General features: G+C 45.6%; 2 protein-coding genes across 5 annotated transcripts in view; one reads left to right on the forward strand and one right to left on the reverse strand.

Annotated features, from left to right (window-relative positions):
* The first annotated feature begins 1,724 nt into the window (after positions 1-1,724).
* The window catches only part of LOC147437573 (exocyst complex component EXO84A-like), a 97,630-nt gene continuing 79,832 nt past the window's right edge, over positions 1,725-19,522 (forward strand). For 2 of the 4 annotated variants that reach the window (XM_086487092.1, XM_086487093.1), the window contains exons 1-2: positions 1,731-1,865; positions 8,873-8,970. In XM_086487092.1, coding sequence (XP_086343218.1) covers positions 1,758-1,865; positions 8,873-8,970 — 206 coding nt within the window. In that variant the 5' untranslated portion in view covers positions 1,731-1,757. Of the gene's footprint in view, positions 1,866-8,872; positions 8,971-19,522 lie in introns of all 4 variants that reach the window. The other 2 variants (XM_086487094.1, XM_086487096.1) reach the window with 2 other exon arrangements.
* Positions 17,824-18,801, reverse strand: LOC147437574 (uncharacterized). The gene is made up of 2 exons (XM_086485970.1): positions 18,785-18,801; positions 17,824-18,698 (listed from the first exon to the last, which is right to left on the reverse strand). The coding sequence occupies exons 1-2, from the start codon at positions 18,799-18,801 to the stop codon at positions 17,867-17,869; spliced, it is 849 nt and encodes a 282-aa protein (XP_086342096.1). The 3' UTR covers positions 17,824-17,866.

Below are 19,522 nucleotides of genomic sequence, written 5' to 3' on the forward strand. Positions count from 1 at the left end.
GTGTATTGTCATTTGTAGTCATCTTCCTGGATACAAGAACATTGTAATAAGGTATGGAATATGAATAAGGGTGCTACATGGTGGCAGAGTAAAGTTATGAAAGTGTGGCATGCTAAGCTACCTCTAAAGGAGGGATTATTTACGTTGAGATGCATCGTTGGGGTTCTCCCAACTAGCAAATTTTTGCGCTCCAAGAAGATTGGCATCTTCGCGATGTGTTCGTTGTTGTGCAGGCATTGAGAATATTTCACATTTATTGTGGTCTTGTTCTCGTACGCAACAGTTTATTGTGGTCTTGTTCTCGCATGCAATAGTTTGTGGATTGCATCTCTACAGCTCTTCGCACACATATTTTGGTCGATTTTTTTGGATTTTTGGAGTTGTTCTGCCATTACGTTGGCTACATGCATCCTTTTTTGACAGTGTTAGAATCTAGGTGTTATGGACAATGTGGAGAGCACGTAATTTAATCATGTTTCAACAGATTCAAGTAGAGTATGTTTCCTTCTTCAAAACATCTCTTTGACAGTCTTTCAAGTTGCCTATGACTTGGATGAGCTCGCCTTTAATCATTACGAGCTCTACTTTGACTGTTTTGGATTTGCTGCTTGCAATATTTTCTATGGGTTTTCCTTGTTTTGAGGTTTCCCATTGGTGATTCAATCTGACATCACTAGAAAAAAAAATCGTGTTCCCTTTCTCCTTGTCTTCTATGATGATATAGTCAAAATTTCCATATGTAAAAGATTTTGTACATGATATTTTCAATAAACTAACCAATCCTCAACGATCTTCACTTAGGGTAGAATCCAAGGGAAGCCAACCTTCCACTTTTGCCAAATGTGATTATGTACCGCATTGTGCGGATGAACCATATTGATGAGCATCTAAATCGTCATTTTTAATAAGATATTTGATAAGAAGGTTCTGAGAGGCAAAGTATACAACCTAGCCATCCCAAATATTGCAATCACAATTTTACACGCACCCACACTCACACACTAACACACATTCATAATACGAGTGCGTGAACCATCCTTTGAGAGAGAGAGAGAGAGAGAGAGAGAGAGAGAGAGAGAGAGAGAGAGAGAGAGAGAGAGAGAGAGAGAGAGAGAGAGAGAGATGCGGCAAACAGTGAGCTCCCAATAGTTTTTTGGCAATGAGCCGTTTAGTATATAGAGAGATAAGAGCTGCGTCACACTAGATGCTAACAATGCATACCACGCATCACTCTTAAGCATTGCAAAAAGCTTGTAATTGCCGTCACACACCCATAAACTACGGGTGCTTGTAGCTCTTCAAAAGTATAGACTCCAGGTGACACCGACAACTGCTTGTGACGAGACAGGGAAAAACCTTAATCGAGGGCTTTCAATGGGAGCAGTCTGTAAAAAAAGACAAAAGCAATCGGGCCAAGCGCTCCATGCGTTGCAAGTTTGAGAAAATCTCCTAGACTTTACAGGGGCTACAACACATTCCCTCTGCGCTACTAACAGTGTTGTGTGTGGGGGACTATATACATGCAACACAATGTATGCGCCACAAGCGCTGTATGCACGCTGTGGGACCCAGTTATAAGCAAAACAAAAACCCAACCATTCCAAATGCCACGTTCAAACACCTCTCTTTTCTTCTTTTCTTCTTCTTCTTCTCTCTTTGTAGTGTTTTTACTACATTTTTCACAAGCCAAGTTCAAATTTTGAAACGCTCTCTCTCTTCCCTCATTTTGATTTGAAAAGAGATGTGAACGTAATGTGATGCGCGGCTCCCCCATGGCGGGCAACCTGCCACTGTCCACGTTCCAAGCTCAGCATTTCGATTGCCATCGTTTCATACGCTCCCATTGCATTTCTCTGAATGAGAAGGTACTGCCGCTCCGCAAAGACACACACACACACACACACACACACACACACACACAGAGAGAGAGAGAGAGAGAGAGAGAGAGAGAGAGAGAGAGAGAGAGAGAGAGAGGGGCCGGCTTGCATCGCCTGCTCAAAAATTCCTGGCATGGAATGGAATTTCCAGTGACTTCCTCTCTGAGTGAGGGTTTGTCGAGAGGTTAGTGGGTTTGGTAATATCCTAATCTCCCCAGAAATTGGGATTATTTAGCTGTTTATCAAGGTTCTTTCTGTCTGGAACTTCAAGCAAGAATCACCTATTTCTTTCAAGGGAGGTCTTTTGAAAATCTCCACTAAACTCATTGCTTATCACTTGCATCGCATCTCTGCCCAAGTCATCCCACCCAGCACAGTATGGGTCCATGAAGAGGAAATTCATGTTCCATACCATTTTAATGTTCATATGGGCATTGAAAATGCTAAAAGCGATCAGACAACATGGTGTGATGGTTCAACCAGATTTGGAGAAGCATTCAGCCATCTCAGCTCATCTTTCTTTTGTCGAGTGGATCAATGCACTGGATTTCGGTTCCTGTATCTGTATGGGTTCCATCAATTCATCTGCTAAGGAAGGATTTGCAGACATGTAGTTGTCATGTATTGGTTCAGGAGCATAAGGTGGCCAAACCATTCTGCAATCTTATGTATACGGGATCTCACCCCTTTTGGGAGCTTGCTCTAGGAGACATGTCTTGCAGCTGTGTATGCATCTCTGTTTGTCCACAATATGTTGCATCCTCCGTGACACCATGGTACTTTTGTTGCTGGGAAGCCATTTATGTTTCCATACAGATATGTGATCATCCATGGGAACGGGGTACTTTTTGGACAAAGCTGTCACATGCATTGCCTAGTGTGGGCATTTGGGTTTTTGGAGGTCACTCCAACAACATTGAGTCTATAGGTGATTGGTGGGCCTTCACCCCTCCAGTTTTGTCTTCCATAGCTTTGCACGAGTAGAATGCGTGGGAGAGCTATACATGCATTGGATGCTTGGCACATTCCATCCTTTGGTCGCCAGCCTAATTCTCTAAGATTCTCTTGGGGTACCAGCAGATAGGAGAGCTGTCTACTAGAGACGTTGGACAGATTCTATGTAGATGCATGGGCTGCGTCCCTCGGTGGTTCCATCCCTATTTGTGGTGGCACTGTTCTTTCTGATGGCTTTCCAGTCTTAATGTGCACATAATCCCGATACCTCTTGGAGGGGATGCTCCATTCTAGATAGAGTGCTTTTTGATGAGGTTCTCACAAGAGATGTAGAGGATTTGGTCTGTGAATGCTCATAGCTTTCGATCTCCAGTAGCCCTGTTTGCCTCGTGCATTTCTAGCAATGTTTGTAGAGATTGCCTCAATTACTCGTAAAGAGCTTTGATGTAGGGAGAAATTGCTTCATATACCTCTGAGCTCGGCTCAAAGGATCTTGTAGGAGCACCCTTAGACACATATTCCGCTGGCAGACATGTAGAGCTGGTATTAGAGCTTTGCTCTATTCAGGAGGTGAGATCTGAGTTCTCCCATCATGCTGTGTATCTCATCGGATATCCAAAGTAGATAGGATGAGCAAGGATTTCTTTGCTACGCACTAAGAGAGGCTAGGAGTCGCTGTAAGCCATTAAGTATGGCTAACCCATGTGTGGTAGTCATCTCCGTGAGGTATCTCCCATACTCCGTCTGCTCTCTACCATGTGAGCATCTGTCAAGCCCCAAGTCACCCACATCCAGCTCTCTAAGCATTTCATCTGAAGTGTCGTACAAGATTGTCTGAGAGTTGCCCGTTCAGGCATTGAAGTCCCCTAGGAGGATGATATCACCATCCCTAGAAAACTCCCATATATCATCATCTAGTATAGAGAAAGGCGATTGTCCTCTGGGTGAGCATATACTGACATACTATGTGGGAAGTAACATATGGCAATGTATAGAAATCGGCCTGTGTCAGCTCTCAACCTCACCCACATGTACCTAGCATGATCATCTCTCCGTACAATATGTAGTAGTGGCTGTAACTCCTCCCTAAATAGCACTGCTACTTCTCCTGAACCACTACTCCCATGCTCAGATCTCGCGACTGTCTTGTGGGTTGTCTCCCATCTGTATCCTACTACATGTGGCATAAGCTGTCCCGGGGCCTGATGAGTCTTTGAGAAGAAAACAATGTCCCTCTCTCTGAAACTGTCCTCAAAGGCACCAACATCCAACCTCATAGATCCATTACAATTCAAGTAGCCATCTTCAGTGTGGTTCCATAGGTCTCACACCGTCATGTAGAGTGCCGCTCTACAATCACCACCCGACCATCTCTGTAAAAGGCCGTCTTTCCCTTCTCCCTTGCCGCCGTAATCTCTGGCATTACCTCTCTCATATGCGCAAGCTGCGAGAGTGAGATCATCACCGAGGAAAATACCCGTCTTCTTGAGAGTAGGCCTCTTTTTCAGAAATTTCTTCTCCTCTTCCAAGGAGGGGAAGGGTAGTATGAGAGCTCTCTCTTTTGAAGATTCTCCCGAGCCACCACTCTTCTTGCCCACTCTCCATGCCTTTGTGTGTGAAGGCTTGTCCACCCCCATCATAGATGTGAGGATTGTGACCTCTTTTTCCACATTGTTTGTCCTTGAGGCCGGTCACCCTCACATGTAGAGCCCGCATCCTCCTCCTTTGTTCCTCTTCGAGGGTCATGTTTATAAGAGTGGGTGTACAAGGAGCTTCCTTACCTTTCCCTTTCTTGGTGACCTCAATCCATTTTTCGGCCTCTTCTACTTTCTTTTGTGTTGCGGAGATGACTGTGGCCCATGAATTCTTCTCCTCATCTTCCTTGATAACTCGTATTTCTTCTCATGGTATTCAATTCTTCCATCATGGATGGCTGAATTTTGCCTTCTTCGAGCCGCCCACTTTTTGTTGCAAGAAGTTCACCTTGGAGAGTCCAGATTGTGGCTTCTTGTGAAGCCGCTTGCTCTACGACACGAGAAATCCTTTTGCATAGGTTCTTCTTTTCCTCTTTCCATTCCTCCATCTTTTGAAGAAAGGTTGCCTCCATCTCTTTCTTTCACTCCTTCACTTCAACTTCAAGTGTTGATATCCGCTTGTTGGTAATCGAGAACTTCATGTTGAGAAGGAGGCGGGCTATAGCCACTGGAGAGGCCATGTGGAAGGGGGTCAATGGGTAGCCCAATGGAGGGAGACCGAGAGAGAGAGAGAGAGAGAGAGAGAGAGAGAGAGAGAGAGAGAGAGAGAGAGAGAGAGAGAGAGAGAGAGAGAGAGAGAGAGAAATGAAATGAAATGTTATATTAACGTCTTCAAAAGGCCAAAATGACCTATGAGACCAATCAGTTACAAAATAGTGAATCTAATACCATGTCTGGGTACAAAAGAACTAGAAAAGAACTAGAAGTGGAACAAAATACTACTACTACTACTACAATCTAAAACTACGTGGGTGTAGCAGCTGATACAATAGGTACCCGGTAAACTGGATGTAACAGTGTGTGAAACAAAGATGGAAGAAATGGTGAGGATCCATCCTCATCTGCACTCTGGATGTCGAGAGAGTATGGCTCGAATCTTCTGTTGTAGTCTCCGTCGATGCTGTGTAGCTCCTCTCCTCAGTCGCGGTCGTCTGTATCTCTGTAGCTCCAATGCTCGGTCGATGAGAGTGCCAGTAGTGGTCGAATGAGTGTGGGACGAGCTCTGCAGTGGTGGTTGCTCCTTTGGCTGTCCCATATCTAGTGAAAAGAAATCTGTAATGTGTCTCTGGGACTGCCTCTCTCTAGCTCTCCCCAGTAAAGTGTCTCTATACCTGTGTAACTCAAGTAGATATAGTCCAAGACATCTCTGATCCTCATAACTCATGACCCTAGATAGAGGACCGAAACCCTCTCTGAATAAGCAGTGGAAACGCCCCCGTATCTCATAGAACACTGTGCAATGACATATGTAGTGCAACTCTGTCTCTGGCTCTCTCTGGCATAATCGGCATATCCTGTTGTCTGCTGGTATCCCTCTGAATCTACCGGTCTCAATCTCGAGCTGATGTGAGGATGTGCGTATCTGACCAATGGCACAACGCAAACCATGAGACATATGTGTGTCCATGTAGCTGGGTCGAATCACAAACCCATCTCCTGTGAGGTGGAGAAGATGCTCTCTATAGAAAGCCATCTTCGTGCTCAACTCCTGAGGCGGCTCTATCCATGTCCTCCTGGTGTCGAGCTGGATCAGGTCCTGACGAATGAGTCTAGTGATCTCCACCCGTGTAAGAGACAGCGAGGGTGCCTGAAGAGAATACTGGAAAGGGGGCAACCTGTCCATGGTGAAGCCATGCGTCTGAAACCATGAAGTCATCTGTGCATACCAGCATGAAGTGTCCCCCTGTAGAGCTAACTGTCTGGAAGACTCAAGGGCCAATCTAGCATATCTGTCTCTAGTAGTATCCCATAGGCTGTGCACAAAGGACACTGATCTGGTAAGCGCCTCAATCTCCATGGGGGGGGCAGCTAGCTCTGCTCGAATGATCGCGTGAGGTACGGAGGCCTTGGCTCTAATCAATCGAGAGAGAGAGAGAGAGAGAGAGAGAGAGAGAGAGAGAGAGAGAGAGAGAGAGAGAGAGAGAGAGAGAGAGAGAGAGAATGAAATGATATATTAACGTCTTCAAAAGGCCAAAATGACCTATGAGACCATCAAATACAAAGTGGTGAATCTAATACAATGTCTGAAGTACAAGTACAAAAAGTGCTGAATGTAAAAAATGAAAACTGAAAATGAAGTGTGAAATGTGAAATGTGAAATGTGAGAATGTAGAGTAGGCCCTCAATGACACTCTAAGTGTCGTGCTAGAATGCCTCTGATCCTCTGCTGGAGTCTCCGTCGATGAAGTGTGCTCATGTGTCTTGGTCGTGGTCGTCTCGATCTCCCGAGCTCAGTCGCCCTGTCAGTGAGGGTGCCTCTGGTATGAATGTGGGTACAACCCTGTGCTGGTGGTTGGTCTCCTGGCTCCCTCGATCCAAAGAAGTTTGTGATCTGTCTCTGTGGCTGTCGTACTCCATGTCTCCTCAGCAGACTATCTCTATGTCGGTGTAGCTCAAGTAGATATAAGCCAAGGCATCTCTGATCCTGATACCTCATGACTCTATCTAGGGGTCCAAAACCCTCCCTGAATAAGCAATGGAAGCGCCCTCGTATCTCATAATACATAGTGCAGTGGCATATGTAGTGTAGCTCTGTCTCTGGCTCTCTATCGCATAGTTGGCATATCCTAGACTCCGGTGGTATCCCTCTGAATCTACCTGTCTCAATCTCCAGCTGGTGTGAGGATGTGCGAATCTGACCAATAGCACATCGTAGACCATGAGACAAATGAGTGTCCATGTAGCTCGGACGAATCACAAACCCATTTCCCGAAAGTTGGAGAAGATTCTCTTTGTAGAAAGCCATCTTCGTGCCCAACTCCTGCATCGGCTCTACCCATGTCCTCCTGGTGTCCAACTGTATAAGATCCTGACGAATGAGTCTAATGATCTCCGTTCGTGTGACTGGCAGGGAGGGTGCATCCAAGGAATACTGAAAAGGAGGCAATCTATCCATGTTGAAACCATGCCTCTGAAACCATGAGGTCATCTGCGCATACCAACATAATGCGTCTCCCTGCATCGCTAACTGTCTAGAGGACTCAAGAGCCAATCTAGTATATCTGCCTCTATGCGTATCCCATAGATTGTGCATAAAGGACACTGATCTGGTAAGAGCCTCAATCTCTATAGGAGGGGCGGCTACCTCCGCTCGAATAATCGCATGCGGTACGGAGGCCTTGGCTCTAATCATCGGGGATATCATAACTACCAAGGGTCTCTCCATGCTCCTCCAACTGTCATGATTTACAGATGGTCCCCAAACTTGGACCCCATAAAGCATAGCTGAAGCAACCAAAGTATCAAAGAGCCATAGCTTTGTTCATGGTTCTTGAAATTGAACCTGCGAACACATCCTCTCTAGCCCTCCCAATGCCGCATAGGCTCTGGACAGTCTAGTCTCTGCTGCTCTCCTCAGAGTAAACGTCGGTCCTGTGAATACCACCCCCAGGCATGTATATTCATCTGTGTACTCCACAGTATCCAGACCATAAACGAGTGTAGGTGCCGATCTCTTGACCCACTCTGGTGTGGTGTTAAACACCATAACCTTGGTTTTACCAAGGTTCACAGACAATCCACTATCCTCTGCAAAGCTGTGCAATGCATCCAACTGTCTCTGCATGCCCTCTGCTGACTTTGATATCAACACAATATCATCAGCATATAATAATAAAGGGATCCATGTCCCTGTTAGCTGAGCGCCTCTGTCGCCCTCTTTGTCAATGTAGTTAGAGACCTCATCTACATACATACCAAAAAGTGTAGGGGACAAAGGACACCCCTGTATCACTCCAATAGTGGAATGAACAATGTCAGAAATCCCCTCAAGAGTGCGTACCTGGCCAGTCACTGAGCCGTATAAAGCCATGATCCCCCATATGGTTTTGTGTGGGTACTCCCAACTTCAGTAGCCTACGCATCAATCTGGCCCTCGGCACTATGTCAAATGCTTTGCGGAAGTCCACAAAGTAACAATACATCCGTCTTCCATGTGCCCGACCCTCCTCAATAATGGCTCTGAGTGTAAGAATATGGTCCAAAGTGGAGAAACCCCTCCTAAATCCAGCCTGTCTTGCTGCTCGGATGCCCTCATTTTCTGCCCATTTACTCAGCTGCTGTTCAAGAATGGATGCATACAACCGTGCCAATGTGTGCCCTATCATAATAGTACGGTAGTTCCTTGGCACCGTGGGGTCCCCTGCCTTGAAGAGAGGTACAATAGTAGATATTCTCCAAGACTCGGGTAGTCCCTCAGACATGACACGGTTAAACAACCGCGCAAGAGAGAGAGAGAGAGAGAGAGAGAGAGAGAGAGAGAGAGAGAGAGAGATTGAGATTTTTTAGGGTGTTCAAGCTTTGCATTTGGATCTATTGAAGCTCAAAAAGTTGTCAACAGAAGAAATACGCCTGAATGTTTTATCAAATTATCATGCTCTTATAAGGTGTGCACACTTAACAAATAATTTACAAGAAGATAGTCAATTGATTGAGTTTATATGTCCCATTCATTGCTATATTATCACTTTATGCTTCTCTTATCGCTTTCTGATACAATTTGTTATGATTTTTGTTTTCCTTTGTATTTTCATACCTTTCCTTGTACTATAAGTTTAGACATTTCTAATTTATGAACTCTTTTTGCATTGATTACCTAAACTCAAAGAAGAGGGTTACAAGATGTAGGGCACAGGGGGTACTCATAAGACTGATACAAACCCTCGTTGGGTATTTGATGACCTAAGACTTGCAGAATGGATATCATGCAACCAAGAAGAGCCTGTTCCTTGCATTTGTTAAGAGTGTATTGTATGGTCCAATCATACCAAAGACCCATCAATTGGAAGAGAGCAAAGATCATAGTAATAACATCTTTCGCGAAAGAGTTTTCATTTCCATAAAGCCATCATCATTGTGTCTTGTCATTTCATGCGTCACCGAAGAAGTGAACTTCACATTTGGTGAGCCACCATGCAAGATATGAATTTGTGTTGACTAGTTTCTAGCCAAATTAAACCTAGAAAATAGAGAACATGGGAATGGTTTCTCTGCTGCCAAAGGTGTAATAAAAAAATCAGTACATGGCGCGCTGTGCGTGATATGGGTATCCTCCGACAGTGTGTCAAAGTATCACACTGTGGTGACAACAATCAACAAAATTGAAACAGATTGATAAAGATAATAGACCATAGCAATAAAAGCAACACACAATAGAGACAGTGTCACAGAACTTAACCTTTATAATTGCAACGAACCAAGTACAAGAGACTGGCTGGCATCATGCTTAGCTCGACATCAAGAACTGTGACTCGGACAAAGGGTCTCAATGCTAGATAGTGCAGGGAAATTGTGCTAAGTATGTGCTGACTGAGTGGACTCAAGAGTTTGGATAGCTGACTAGACGATAAAAGATGATGGTTACAACTGATAAACACTAGGATATGAATCCAACATATATACAAGATCAAAATATCTCAAAGGGATGAGATTGACTATGAAGACTCTTGTGGGTGTTATAACTTATGCTAGGTAGGGTTGAGGCCACTCTGACTGCTTGGCTACCACTTGTCCATCTCCTGCAAAAGGACTCTCTAGTGGTCTATTTCCAAGAAATCATAGACACGAAGGGCTTCTCCGTACATCTCCATTCATCAGTACTGTCAGCTCTGCTATGATGATCAATTGAGGGGCCCCATATCTCTACTCCGTACAGCATGGCGGAAGTGACCAGATTGTCAAAGAGCCAAAGCTTTGTCTGAGGTTCCTGGAACTGAACTCGCAAGCATATCCTCTCAAATCTCCCCAATGTTGCATAGGGTCTGGTCAATCATGTATCTGTTGCACGCCTGAGGAAAAAAACTGGACCACTGAAAACCGCACAAGATAAGTGTATGTATATGCATACTTCACAGTCACTCGACCATATGTAAAAGTGGGGGACATGGAGTGGAGGAGTTCCACTCCTAGAGAGCATTGGCCCCAAAACCGTGGCCCCTTTTGATATTTGTTTTGTATTGTTGTGTGTGTGTGTGTGTGTGCGCGTGCGTGTATATATATATGTATATGTGTGTGTGTGTGTGTGTGTGTGCGCGTGCGTGTATATATATATGTATATGTGTGTGTGTGTGTATATGTGTGTGTGTATATATATATATATATATATATATATATATATATATATATATATATATATATATATATATATATATATATATAGAGAGAGAGAGAGAGAGAGAGAGAGAGAGAGAGAGAGAGAGAGAGAGAGAAATGAAATGAAATGTTATATTAACGTCTTCAAAAGGCCAAAGTGACCTATGAGACCTAAAAGTTACAATGTGGTGGATCTGATACAAAGTCCGAGTAACAAAAGTAACAAAATGAAATGAAAATGACAATGGCAATATGACAAAATGACTAAATGACTACTATGGAATCCTAAACTCTAAGGTGTGAACTAATCAGCTAGCTGGGATAGCTAAAATCACAAGAGATCCAGCATCGGTCGCTGGCGGATCTCATCAATCTCTTCCATGGTCAGTACTCTGACCGGGCGTCGTGCATGTCGGGCCAAAGTGATCCGAATCCTCTGATGCAGCCTCCGTCGGTGCTGTGTAGTCCTCCGTAGTCGCGGGCGTCTGGATCTCCCCAGCTCTGTCGCCTGGTCGATCAGTGTGCCTCTGGCGTGAGGCGGCGAGCTCTGCTGTGGTAGTAACTCCTCCGGGTGTCCAGTGTCTGCTCTAAAGAAGTCTGTGATCTGTCTCTGATGCTGGCTAGCCTCTCCTCTCATTAGGCTCTCTCTGTGTCTGCGCAACTCGAGCAAAAACAAACCCAAGCATCTTTGATCCTCGTACCGCATGACTCTGGAGAGTGGTCCAAAGCCCTCTCTGAACAAGCAGTGGAAGCGGCCTCGTATCTCGTAGTAGACGGGGCAGTGGCATGTGTAGTGCAACTCTGTCTCAGGCCCTATGTCACATAGGGGGCATGTCCTAGCCTCTGCTGGTACTCCGCTGTATCTCCCAGTCTCGATCCGCAGCTGGTGTGAAGATGTGCGTATCTGGCCAATAGCACATCGTACCCCATGAGACAAGTGTGTGTGTGTGAGAGAGAGAGAGAGAGAGAGAGAGAGAGAGAGAGAGAGAGAGAGAGAGAGAGAGAGAGAGAGAGAGAGAGAGAGAGAGAGAGAGAGATGAAATGAAATGAAATGATATATTAATGTCTACAAAAGGCCAACATGACCTATGAGACCAAACTGATTACAATGGTGAGTCTAGTACGAAGTCTGGGTACAAACAAAGAAAACTACAAATTAGAAACTGAGATAGGAGTCCGTAGCACTCCTATGGGTGGCTGGTAAGGTGCGCAATGGTATAATGCCACAAAGGTACAAAGTGGGGATAAGTGTCATGCTGATACAATATAGCACTAGCATGAAGCCTATCCTGATCGACACTCTGGGTGTAGTGCTAGAATTCTGTGGATCCTCTGCCGCAATCTCCGTCGGTGTTGCGTGGCTCCCCTCCTCAATCTTGGTCGTCTTGATCTCCCCAACACTATAGCTCGGTCAATGAGAGTACCGTTGGTGTGTGTATGGGTGGGAACCGAGCTTTGTGGTGGTGGTGGCCCCTTTGCCTCTGTGGTACTCGGATTGAAGAAATCTGAGATGCGTCTCTGGGACTGTTTCTGTCTATGCACTCTCAATAGTGAGTCTCTGTGTCTCTGTATCTCAAGTAGAAATAATCCAAGAAATATCTGATCCTGATATCTCATGATTCTATCTAACGAGTCAAAACCATCTCTAAATAAACAGTGAAAGCGTCCCCGAATCTCATAGTAGACTGTGCAGTGACATATGAAGTGAAACTCCGTCTTTGGCTCTGCATGGCATAACTGACATATCCTCCTGTCTGCTGGTATGCCTCTGTATCTGCCTGTCTCATACCCAAGCTGATGTGAAGATGTGCGTATCTGGCCTATGGCACATCGTAACCCATGAGATAGATGTGTGTCCATGTAGCTGGGCCTTGTGACAAATCCGGTTGTCGTGAGTTGGAGAAGATGCTCTCTATAGAAAGCCCTCTTCGTACCCAACTCCCGTGATGGTTCTATCCATGTCCTCCTGCTATCAAGTTGGATAAGATCCTGGCGAATGAGTCTAGTAATCTCCATCCATGTAAGAGCCAAAGATGGTGCATCAAAAGAATACTGGAAAGGGGGCAGCCTGTCCATGCTGAAACCATGCCTCTGAAACCATGAGCTCATATGTGCATACCAACATGATGTATCTCCCTGTAATGCCAGCGGTCTGGATGACTCAAGAGCAAGCCTAGCATATCTGTCCCTAGTGGTGTCCCATAAGCTGTGTACAAATGATAGTGATCTGGTAAGTGCCTTAATCTCCATAGGTGGGCAGCCAGCTCCGCTCGTATGATGTCATATGGAACTGCGGTCTTGGCTCTAATCAACGTAGAAATTATAGATACCAAGGGCCTCTCCATATTACTCCATCCAATACTGTCCACAGATGGTTCCCAAACCTGAACCCCGTAGTGCATAACTGGAGCAACCAAAGTGTCGAAGAGCTAGAGCTTTGTTCGAGGTTCCTGGAACTGAACCTGCGAACAAATCCTCTCTAAACCGCCTAGGGCTGCATAGGCACGAGCCAATCTAGTGTCTGCTGCTATTTTTAGTGTGAACCTTGGTCCACTAAAGACCACCCCAAGATACGTGTATGCATTAGTGTACTGCATACTGTCCTGACCATATGTGAATGTAGGTGCTGATCTCCTGACCCATTGCGGCGTGGTATTAAATACCATGACCTTGGTTTTACCAAGGTTGACAGACAATCCACTATCCCCTGCAAAACTATGCAATGCATCCAAATGTCTCTGCATACCCATTGGTGAGTCTGATATCAACATGATATCGTCAGCATACAATAAAAGAGGGATCCATGTCCCTGGAATCTGAGCACCTCTATCTCCTCCTCTGTCAATATAATCCAAATAAAGTAGAGGACAATGGGCATCCCTGTTTCACTCAAATAGTGGAGTGAACTATGTCAGATATCCCCTCTGGTGTGCGTACATGACCCATCACTAAACTGTACAATGCTATAATCCCCCATATCAGTTCTGTGGGTACCCCCAATTCCATAAGTTGGCGCATCAATCTGGCCCTCGGTATTGTGTCAAAAGCTTTGCGGAAGTGTATACCATGTGCTCGACCCTCCTCAATGATAGCTCTGAGTGTAAAGACATGATCTAGTGTTGAGAAACCCCTCCTGAAACCAGCTTGTCCAAGTGCCCATATGCCCATAATCTCTACCCAACTGCTCAGCCTATGCTCAAGGATGGATGCTTACAACCGTGGCAATGTGTGTCCTACCATGATAGTACGGTAATTCCCCGGCACTGTGGGGTCTCCTGTCTTGAAGATAGGTACAATAGTAGACAATCTCCAAGACTCAGGAAAGCCCTCGCACATGACATGGTTGAACAATCGTGCAAGCATCTCTGCCAACAAGTCCCCAGCATGTATAATGTTCTCTGCTACCAAACCCTGATGATCCTGTGCTCGTTTGGTTTTCATCCTGTCAATGGCCTCCTTTACCATCTCAGTGGTAATGAAGGTGCTCGTAGCCGGACATGGCTGTGGTGGATCTGGTAGTGGTGGTTGTCCAGGTACAATGTATAATGAGGCTGCATACTGCCCTTATATCTCCGTAGAAGTAATCACTGGTGGGGGAGACTGCTCATGGAATAGACGCCAAGCCTCTCTTGAATCTCTACTAAGGAAGAGCTGATATAAATCCTGCTCCATCTGGACCAAGAAAGCTCGATTCTTCCGTCGTACTAGTCGTTGTGTAGCAATACGAGACTGTCTATATGTGATCACTCCCAATGCAAGCTCCCGTTGGATCTGATCTCTCCTCTGTAGACACTCCTCATCATACCAGCTGTTTTGAGGCATGTGCCCAGAACGACGTCTTTGACCAGGTTGACAGTGTGGGCATGCCTCTGTCGCTGCCCCATGTAATGTCATTGTCAGCATAGATGTGATCTCCTCCATTGTGTATAATGGCTATGATGTACATAAAAGTCTACGTATCTCCTCTGCATAGACTGAGTCAGTCTTTGGTGTAAAAATACAGCGTGGATGTCTACCACCCCGTGAGGCCGAAGATGTAGAGAGAGAGAGAGAGAGAGAGAGAGAGAGAGAGAGAGAGAGAGAGAGAGAGAGAGAGAGAGAGAGAGAGAGAGAGAGAGAGAGAGAGAGAGAGAGAGAGAGAGAGAGAGAGAGAAATGAAATGTTATATTAACGTTTTCAAAAGGCCAAAGTGACCAATGAGACCAAAAAGTTGCAATGCGGTGTATCTGATACAAAGTTAGATTAACAAAATAAATTAAACTAGGATAACAAAATATAAATACTGCGGAATCCTAAACTAAGCTGATAGGTGTGAAAGGTGAAAGGTGTGAAATGTGTGAACTAAGCAGTACAATGTGTAGACAATAATGGTAGGGAAGTAGAGATCCGTCTTCATAGAGATCCATCTTCATTTGCACTCTACATCTTCATAGAGAGAGAGAGAGAGAGAGAGAGAGAGAGAGAGAGAGAGAGAGAGAGAGAGAGAGAGAGAGAGAGAGAGAGAGAGAGAGAGAGAGAGAAATGAAACGAAATGAAATGTTATATTAAGGCCAAAGTGACCTATGAGACCAAAAAGTTATAATGCGGTGTATCTAATACAAAGTCAGATTAACAAAATAAATTAAACTAGGATAACAAGATATAAAATACTGCGGAATCCTAAACTAAGTTAATAGGTGTGAAAGATGAAAGGCGTGAAATGTGTGAACTAAGCTATACAATGTGGGAGGGAAGTAGAGATCCATCTTCATAGAGATCCATCTTCATCTGCACTCTGGACAACGAAAAAGTATGGCTCGAATCCTTTGCTGTAGCCTCCTTCGAAACTGTGTAGCTCCTCTTCTCCATCGGGGTCGTCGAGATCTCCCTAACTCCAATGCTCGGTCTATGAGAATGCCGGTAGTGCGGGCATACCTCTCCACTGTTGGTTGCTCCTCTGTCTCTTCTTCTGGGTGTATAATTTCTAGTGTAAAGAAATCTGTGATCTGTCGCTGGGGTTGTCTCTCTTCAGCTCTCCTCCGTAAAGTTTCTCTATGCATGTGTAGCTCAAGTAGATATAGCCCAAGACATCTCTGATCCTCATAACTCATGACCCTAGATAGAGGCCCAAAACCTTCTCTGAATAGACAATGAAAACGGCCTCGTATCTCATAGTACACTGTGCAATGACATATGTAATGTACCTCTGTCTCTGACTCTAGATGCCATAAGCGGCATATCCTGCTATTTGCTGGTGTCCCTCTGAATATTCCAGTCTCAATCTCGAGCTGATGTGAGGACGTGCGTATCTGGCCAATGGCACACCGCAAACCATGAGAAAGTTGCGTGTCCATATAGCTAGGTCAAATCACAAACCCATCCCTCGTGAGGTGGAGAAGATGCTCTCTATAGAAAGCCATCTTTGTGCCTAACTCCTGTATCGCTCTATCTATGTCCTCCTTGTCCAGCTGGATCAGATCCTGACGAATGAGTCTATTAATCTCTACCCGTGTCAAAGACCTCAAGGGTGCCTGTAGAGAGTATTGAAAAGGAGGCAACCTGTCCATGGTGAAACCATGTGTCTGAAACCATGATGCCATCTGTGCATACCAGCATGATGTATCCCCATTAAGAGCTAATTGTCTGGAGGACTCTAGAGCCACCCTTGCATATCTATCTTTGGTAGTATCCCACAGACTGTGTACAAAGGAGACTGATCTAGTAAGCGCCTCAATCTCCATAGGGGGGGTAGCTAATTCCGCTCGAATGATATCATGCGGTACGGAAGCCTCGGCTCTAATCAGCCGAGAGATCATAGATACCAGGGGCTTCTCCATACGCCTCCAACCATCCTGGCCTACAGAAGGTCCCCAAACCTGCACCCCATATAACATAGTAGAGGCAACCAAAGTATCAAAGAGCCATAACTTTGTCCTAGGTTCCTGGAACTGAACCTGCGAACACATACTCTCCATTCCTCCTAGAGCCGCACCAGCTCTAGTTAGTCTAGTCTCTGCTGCTCTTCTCAAGGAAAATCTCGGCCCAGTAAAGACTACCCCCAGGTAAGTATATGCATCTGTATACTCCACAATCTCCTGACCATATTTGAAAGTAGGTACTGATCTCCTGACCCATTGCAGTGTGGTGTTAAACACCATAACCTTGGCTTTACCTAGGTTTACACACAATCCACTATCCTCTGCAAAACTGCGTAGTGCATCCAACTGTCGTTGCATACCTTCTGGTGAGTCAGATATCAGCACAATATTATCAGCATATAGCAACAATGGGATCCACGTCCCTTCCAGCTGTGCACCTCTGTCACCCTCTCTGTCAATGTAATCAAACACCTCATCAACATACATACCAAATAGAGTAGGAGACAATGGGCAGCCCTGTTTCACTCCAATAGTAGAGTGAACTAAATCAGATACCCCTTCCGGAGTGCATACATGTCCCATCACTGATCTGTACAAAGCCATAATCCCCCAAATCACCTCTATGGGCACCCCCGTCTCTTGTAGCCTGCGCATCAATCGAGCTCTTGGTACCATGTCAAATGCTTTGCGAAAATCTACAAAGCTACAATAGATCCGTCTCCCATGTGCTCTGCCCTCCTCAATGATGGCCCTGAGTGTCAGAATATGATCAAGAGTGGAGAAACCCCTCCTGAAGCCGGCTTGACCCTTTGCTCGTACACCCTCGCCCTCTGCCCAATTACTCAAGTGTTGCTCCAAAATAGATGCATACAACCGTGCCAATGTGTGTCCACCATAATAGTGCGGTAGTTCCCAGGCTCTGTAGGGTCACCAGCCTTGAAGATGGGCACAATATTAGACAACCTCCAAGTCTCAAGTATTCCCTCACACATGGCACGATTGAACAACACTGCGAGAACCTCCATCAGCATATCCTTGGCATGTATAAAGTGCTCCGCTACTAGACCGTCATGATCATATGCCTTCCCGGTCTTCATCCTGTCGATGGCCCTTTGTACCATCTCAGGTGTAAAGAAAGTGCTCGTAGCTGGGCAAGGCTTGGTAGGATCTGGAAGGGGTTCCTGTCCAGGAACCGTATATAATGATGTCGCATATTGGCCCCACACATCAGGTGAAGTAATCACTGGGGGAGGGGAGTGCTCATGGAAGAGTCGCCATGCCTCTCCTGAGTCCCTACTCAATAAGTCAACATCTGATATAAGTCTCGCTTCATCTAAGCTAGGTAAGCTCGCTTCTTCCGTCGCACAAGGCGTCGGAAAGCAATCTGAGACTGTCTGTAAGTGATGACTCCTAAAAGAAGATCCCTCTGAAGTTGGGCTCTCATCTCTCTGCACTCCTCATCATACCAACTATTTTGGGGCATGCTCCCAGAATGTCGTCTCTTGCCCGGCTGAGTGTGTGGGTATGCCACTGATGCAGCCCCATGCAGTGTCTCAGTCAGTAGAGTGGTGCACTCCTCCACTGAGAGGCCTGTACCATTTGTGCCAGCTGTGCCTTCCAATAGACAGTCCCAGATCTTCTCTGAATAAACGAAACCAGTCTCTGGTGTAAATGTATAGCGGGTGTGTGACTTGCCTCCCGATGTCTGGGTTGTACTATACTGAAATTTAACGGATAATGTCAAGAGAGCATGGTCTACTGCTATGCCCACCGGCCTGGCTCCCATTGTGAAATCCTGAATGCAAGGGACAAAGCTCGGTTGTGTCATAACATAATCCACTGTACTGGCCCCATGTCTATGTGGAAAGCATGTGAAACCTATTGCTGCTCCAGGAAATCGCTGTAAGCCATTAGGTATGGCTAATCCATGTGTAGTCGTCATTTCCATGAGGTATCTCCCATACTCCGTCTGCTCTCTGTCATCTGAGCATCTGTCAAGTCCCAACTCACCCACATCCAGCTCTCTAAGCATCTCATCCGAAGTGTCGTAGAAGTCCGTCTGCAAGTTGCCGGTTCGGGCATTGAAGTCCCCTAGGAGAATGATATCACCATCCATAGAAAACTCCCAAATGTCATCATCTAGGATAGAGAAAGGCGACTGCCCTCTGGATGCGGCATACATTGATGTACTGGGAGGAAAGTAACATATGGCAATATATAGGTATCGACCTGTGTCAGCTTTTAGTCTCACCCACATATATCTAGCATGATCATCTCTTCGTACAATATGCAGTAATGGTTGTAGTTCCTCTCTGAATAGCACTGCTACTCCTCCTGAACCTCTACTCCCATGCTCAGATCTGGCATTTGTCCTGTGAGCTATTTCCCATCTGTATCCCACCACATGTGGCATTACTTGTCCAGGGGCCTGATGAGTCTCTGAGAAGAATACAATATCCTTGTCTTTGAAACTGTCCTCAAATGCACCCACGTCCAACCTCATAGACCCATTACAATTCCAGGTAGCCATCTTCAGTGTGGTCCCATAGGTCTCGCACCGTCATGCAGTACGCCGCTCTAAAATCACCACCCGTCCATCTCTGTAGAAGGCTATCTTTCCCTTGTCCCTTGCCGCTGTAATCTCTGGCATTACCTCTCTCATATGTGCGAGCTGTGAGAGAGTCAGGTCATCACCGAGGAAAATACCTGTCTTTTTGAGAGTAGGCCTCTTCCTCAAGAATTCCTTCTTCTCTTCCAACGAGGGGAAGCGTAGTATGAGAGCTCTCCTCTTTGAAGACTCTCCCGTGCCATCACTTTTCTTACCTACCCTCCACGCCTTTGTGTGCAAAGGCTTCTCCATCCCCATCATGGATGTAAGGCTTGTGACCTCTTTCTCCACATTGTTTATGTCCTTGAGACCGGTCACTCTCACATGCAATGCTCTCATCCGCCTTCTTTGTTCCTCTTCGAGAGTCATGTTGATAAGCGT

Source organism: Adiantum capillus-veneris, chromosome 17, assembly GCF_014529385.1.
Source record: "Adiantum capillus-veneris isolate H3 chromosome 17, ASM1452938v2, whole genome shotgun sequence".
Taxonomy (NCBI): Eukaryota; Viridiplantae; Streptophyta; class Polypodiopsida; order Polypodiales; family Pteridaceae; genus Adiantum; species Adiantum capillus-veneris.